The sequence below is a fragment of the Pygoscelis adeliae genome, unplaced genomic scaffold, assembly GCF_000699105.1.
Source record: "Pygoscelis adeliae isolate BGI_AS28 unplaced genomic scaffold, ASM69910v1 Scaffold17, whole genome shotgun sequence".
NCBI lineage: Eukaryota > Metazoa > Chordata > Aves > Sphenisciformes > Spheniscidae > Pygoscelis > Pygoscelis adeliae.
Window position 1 is genome coordinate 2,321,150 of NW_008825234.1, and position 6,197 is coordinate 2,327,346.

At 39.2% G+C, this 6,197-nt stretch overlaps 1 protein-coding gene across 1 annotated transcript in view; it reads right to left on the bottom strand.

Moving 5' to 3' along the window:
* RNASEH1 (ribonuclease H1) overlaps positions 1 to 6,197 on the bottom strand; it is an 8,546-nt gene extending 2,349 nt beyond the window's left edge. The window contains exons 1-5 of the mRNA XM_009329300.1: positions 6,004 to 6,197; positions 5,316 to 5,415; positions 4,785 to 4,839; positions 3,573 to 3,657; positions 1,268 to 1,392 (exon numbers count right to left, since the gene is read on the bottom strand). Coding sequence (XP_009327575.1) covers positions 1,268 to 1,392; positions 3,573 to 3,657; positions 4,785 to 4,839; positions 5,316 to 5,415; positions 6,004 to 6,007 — 369 coding nt within the window. The 5' untranslated portion in view covers positions 6,008 to 6,197. The remainder of the gene's footprint in view (positions 1 to 1,267; positions 1,393 to 3,572; positions 3,658 to 4,784; positions 4,840 to 5,315; positions 5,416 to 6,003) is intronic.

A 6,197-nucleotide genomic window follows, 5' to 3' on the forward strand; every position in this document is an offset into this window, starting at 1 on the left:
CCACTCTTCCCCAAGCCTGTAGCGCTGCATGGGGTTGTTGTGGCCGAAGTGCAGGACCCGGCACTTGGCCTTGTTGAATCTCATACAGTTGGCCTCGGCCCATCGATCCAGCCTGTCCAGGTCCCTCTGCAGAGCCTTCCTACCCTCGAGCAGATCAACACTCCTGTCCAACTTGGTGTCGTCTGCAAACTTACTGAGGGTGCACTCGATCCCCTTGTCCAGATCATTGATAAAGATATTGAACAAGATCGGCCCCAAAACCAAGCCCTGGGGAACACCGCTCGTGACCGGCCGCCAACTGGATTGAACTCCATTCACCACCACCCTCTGGGCCCGGCCGTCCAGCCAGTTTTTTTACCTAGCAAAGAGGACACCTGTCTAAGCCGTGAGCCGCCAAATTCATTCTACCAATGAATGGAAGAATATATGCAATAGATTTCCCATAGAAGTGCACATTAAAGATCTACGTCATCCTATCTTCTACAGAGTAAAGACAGAAGCCCAATAAATATGCCATTAGCAGCCATGAAGTCAATGGTACAGAGATTTATTTCTAGAATCAGTAGTTACATACCACAATTAGAGTAAAATTTAGAAGGAAGGGAGGGAATATATCCCCTACAATGTTTAGCATTGATATTAGAGGTTACAAAAAAAATACATTTTACCAGGAATACCTATATAGAAGTTGTTTTACTTCTTTACTGGTGAGCGAAACAATTTAAAACTTATAAAAGGGTATTTTAAAGACCTTTCTGTGCCCAGTTTTCTCAGAAAAAACACAGTTAAGGTACAGAAAACTAGATTTAGTTTATTTGGGGTTATACTCTTAGTTTTCCCAGCTTAAAGACACTCATGTGATTGAGTTACACCAACAAACCAGCACCTTAAGAGTTCTGAAAAGCAAATCCAGAAATTCAGATATGACTCAAAAAGACAGTTATGTTTTAAGCTTAGATTTCCAGGAACAGAAGTTTCATCTGCTAACAGTACTAACAAACTAAAAATAATTATTGCAGGCATTTTCTAAGTAGTAACAAGAGATAGAAAACAAATATAAACACGCATTTTAATAAATTAAACCTAGGCTCTTGGAACCAGTATTATGTTGCTTATTTGCTTTAAATAAAACAAGCAGCTTTTCTGTATTTATGGTTTTACCTATGGATGTACAATATTATGCTGTATAAAATTCCTAGTTATGGTCATACTTGCAAGTTTTTACAAGAAGCGTGTTTAAGATGTCATTAAGAAATGAGGTGCTTACCCACTGAATCTCTATGCCTTTTGATAGATTATCAAGTCTTTCAAAATCTTCTTTATTTATTACACTTCCTCCTGAACTTGTTCTCCAGCCATTTGTTTTCCAGTTGTCAACCCAGCTGGTAATACCTATGCAAATGGAACATTACCATAAAAATGCTATTAAAGAAGCCAGCAAGGATCAAGATGGAGCAAACAGCCTTTTAACAAGACGTTAACTCTGTACAAAGTCTCAGGCAAAGACACCGGAGATGGAAGATATTCTTGTTTGGTTCTCCACTACTGTCTTTCAGGACTGTTATTTTTCCATTATTACTTCAATTACCCTACCATGTTTTCCCAAACAGATACTTGCATAGAGGAAAAACAGACGGCCACCTGTCTTACGGCTTCTGCACACTAAACAGAATCCTTTGGAGAATAGCCACATAAGCAGATTTCTACAGAACAAGATTTAACACTCTGGCCATCCCTTGCTGGCCAGAAAATTTACTATATTACTCCTTAAATAAGGGTTGGGTTTTTTTAAAATATCTTCACTGGTCTTGACAATGATAGACACCCTTACTGCTATCATGACAAACAGACCTGAACCAAATAGAGAATCACCAATCTTGCACACCAAACCTCCTAAAAAACAAACCACATCCATTTGTACTTAACCACAATCCTTCTCTGGCATTTTAAAAAATAACTCCTAGTCACATTTACAAAATAACTTTGATTAAAAAAAGAGTGGAACCTGCACCACAATGACCCAAAACGCAAGCGCAAACTGCAAGCAAAAATAAGGTGTGACCAAGACATCACACCTAAAGATTCTTCTTTTCCTCCCTCATACTTAAGTCTCACAACAAAGTTTAACAGGAATTTTACCCGACACAGCAACTTTCCTCCTTCGTAACACCAGTTTGACAGACAAGATGGTATAGACTTTTCTCCCACAAAACAAAGAATTGCAAAGATGTTTCATTGCTCCTTAATGCTTCGAACTTGCTTCCTGCAACAAATTATGCACTTGGATTCTATTGAACATGCATGCAACACCCAGTCCCAAAGAGTAGAGACTCTTTCTTTTACTCTTCCCTTTTCCAGAATGCTTCTAGCAGAGACTAAAAAAAAACCACCACCTCCAAGGTTGGGGTGTGTGTGTGTGGAAACCACCACACACACATTCTGCTCCTATAGGAAATGCTATACCTAAATCTTTTGGGGAAAATAAGCTACTCAAATGAGATTTACAAGATGATCCCTAGGGAGAAGCAATGGAAAATTCCTTTAAGTTTTTTCTTAACATTTACAAACTAGAATCAGGAGGACAGGGCACAAGTCCTCGACACTTTTCACTTCTGGACAGAACCTCTTTCATGCACATGCAAGCTAACAGAATTTGAAACAAGCAGCAAGTGACAGCTCCAGCAACTTCTTCCTTGACTAGCAGTCACTTGTTCCTACTCAGTAGCTTTCTGTCCTTTCTAGGGTATTGCTACTCAAGGTGACATCAGAGTATTTCAAGGTAAGTTTTCCTTTACTTCTAAACATGAGCCACCTGAAAAAGGAAAAAAAAAAACTCCAAAGTGATCTGGAAATGGCAAACACATGTACTCCCTTTGTAAAAATGTGGAATACAAAGAAAAAATACTTATGCAGTTCCATATCACCACGGGAGTAAAATCTGATGATCTTGGGGAAAGAGGAAGAAGTTTTATTCAGAAATTAAGTCTTACTGCCTGCTTCATATAGTATTTATAGGGAATAAAATTAGTTTTTCCAAATCTTTGAATGAAGGTGAAACTTTAAATACATACTCTGAGCACATATCATCTCTGGCTAGTTAGTCTTCTAGTGTAGCGTGAAAGCTTGGAAGTGTAGTCTACATGTAAAAAGCAAGGAAACTTGAACGTACTTCACATATGTGTATTAAGACAGCCTCTCCAATCCAACAAACAAAAAACCTACAGGGTTACTACAACAACTTCCGAGTGCTCTCCTGAGTACATCCTTAACAGACTATACATGAACAACAGTTTTTCTAGGCTTTGTGTCATACTAAATACCATAAGACAAAAATCCTGTAGTTACTTCTGTCAGCCTTTACTGTAACAGGCACTTTGTCTCTACTTGTATTTCATGCAGTTAGCAGGTGATCCCTGTAATATTCTGAAGCTTTTCCCCCAAGCAGTCATGAGCATTGAAATAAGTTATGCATATCCTTCTCCCCAGGACTCAGTATGTTCTGTGGGCCTTCTGTAATGAAATAGCGCGCAGCATGTCTTGAAGCAGCAGGAAAACTAAAATTGTTAACTTACCATTAATAGTGAACTTGCTATCAGTGTAGATAATTAGTTTCTTGATGTTTTGACTCTTTGCTTGCTCTATTGCTTTGCAGGCTGCCTTAAGAACATTTCAATAGAATCACAGTTCAGAACAGGATTTGAACACATGCAATTAAAATACCAGCAAAGTACCTGATGCTAACACAGAATTACAAAGAATATTACTGTAATCTCTCCATCAATGAGTATCAACATGCTTTAGAGCAAGAGGTTCCCAAGACTGTGCATGCAAACGACCACTTAATGAATCAGGCAAACAGGGAGCCACTTAAGTTTCACGGCAAAAAAAAAAACCAAAACATTCTGAGGTTCAACTCTGTACTAGAGGAGTAGCTCTCTGCCCAATTTTCTATCAAAGCCTCCATCAACTGCACACCAAGTTTTAGGCATTTTCTTCGTAACTTTAAGGAGGAAGGATTCATACCAGTTCCAACAGTCTGGAACCCCTAAAAGGTTGTTTGGGTTTTTCTGGTGCTATGAAATATAATAAGAGGGAGAAGTGACTGGGTCTGGATGTAGAGCTGAAAAGCTCTTTAGTGACAAATTTGACCCCTGGCACACCACCATTATCTCTGCTTGTCCCTCACTAAAATGAACTTCCCGTAGTTTTTAGGCAGATTGATTTCTCATTTCAGTTCATCTCCAAACACACGGTGCAGGAGAGCAGCAGTACCAGAATTAAGATGAGGTGAGAAGGGGAGACTAAATCTGCTGTTGCCAACAGAAGTTTACTTCAGAAGTACCAGAATTTACTCCTGAGTGCCTAGAATTGTTTGTTATATTTATCTAAGGAATATGGCACTCTGATCCCAGTACAATAAGAAGCCTATTCTCCTCTCAACCGCTGCTCAGCAGCCCTAACCCCAAGGTCTGAGATACGCACATTAAAAATGCAAAGGATGCTATCCAGATTTGAGAACCAGGCTTTCCTAATGCAAGGCTGTTTTAAATAGCTGTGCTTGGCCTGATGATAATTAGGAATTCTCAAGGTGAATTACCTTGTTCAAAACCAATAAAGATCAATAAAACTTGAAGAGAATTATTTGTTTCAAGTCATAACTCCTGACATTTTGTGTACTTCCCTCACAGCTCCATAACTGGTTTCTCAAGGCCAGAGTTGAAATAGTCATGAGCATACTACTGCAGTCTAACATGCAGAAGCATTTTAGGACATTTACTACTTACATGTATTTCTGCTCTTTGATTAGTCTGCCGTCCAGGAAGTCTTTCACTGGTGTTTCTGTGTCCAAGGAATGAATAGTGGATTAGCTACCCCAAATATTCAGAATGGTGTATAATGACTACACATTAGAAAAACAAATAGGATAACTGCTTTTCTTTTTATAAAGGAGGATGAATAGATACTCTAGCTCTAACTTCTACCTGCACAATGCAACCTGCATATTTGGACCTGCCATCAATATGCAACTATATTTGTTGTCTTCTCTGCACACCTACACCTATTTTAAAACTTTCTGCATCACTTGAATTATAGCTTCAGCCCCTAAAAGTATTATTTCCAGTTGGTTTTCCCCACATTCTTACCTCCCAGAGAAACGGATTTCTCTTTTCCCCTCAGTAACTCACTAGTCTCATAGCACTGTCATTATGAGTCTTAACAGCAGGGCTACATATTCAAAAGGAGGCTGGTATTGTAAATCACACACAAAACAAACAGTAATATATTTTAAAAAAAGAATCCATCCAGATACTTACAAAGGGTGGCCTGGTCCCCAGTAGACACCTATTCCAGCACGTGCCCTATTACGTCCATTACCTGAGCAACAACCATCTGTATAAACGACTGCAAAGTCACCTACAAAAGAATTACCAAAAGCAGAAGTTAAAGCACTCCTTCAAGGATGTACTCTTTAAGCAAACAGAAACGTCTGCCAGCAGATTAATCCCCAAAACTTCCCCCCCCAGAGAGCCCTTCAAAAAGTTAACTACAGAAGCCATGTAAATTCGTAATGCGGAACACCAGAAGTCCCACTGCAGCTTCACACCCTCAACTGGTGTCAGGTTAGTCAGCCTCAAGAAGCACCTCTGCCCCAAGTTCCACATTCTCACTACAGTTCCCATCTTCTTCAGTCAACTTAAAACTTCCCAGCTATATCTGTATATTTAAATATAGTCTGTAATCCAGACACACATAAAATCACACCTACAACAATCAGATTACACTAGACGTTGATACCAGTTAAAGCCAATTAAAATTACACTGAAAGACAATGTGAACAAATATATCGTGGCTCACATTTCCGTTTTAAAAAGAAACAATGTTATGCTAGGCCTGATGCTGCCACACACAAACCTCCCCAAAAGCTTTCTAATAATTACACTTGTTACTTGTGAAAGAGTGCAAAGAACTGAAAAGAATTACGGGAATAATGAAAGACCTCACCCATATATGAAAATTTATCTTCACTGACTGTTGGCGCTGAGTATACTTCATCATGTTTTACACGCTTTGCAATATGTTCTTCACTTGTAGACTGTTCATATGGCCTTTTGCATGTATTGCAACACAAGATGTTTATTTCCGATTCCCCTCTCTGGCTACCATTTTCCTGTCTTACAGCTGGAGGACCGTGTGCC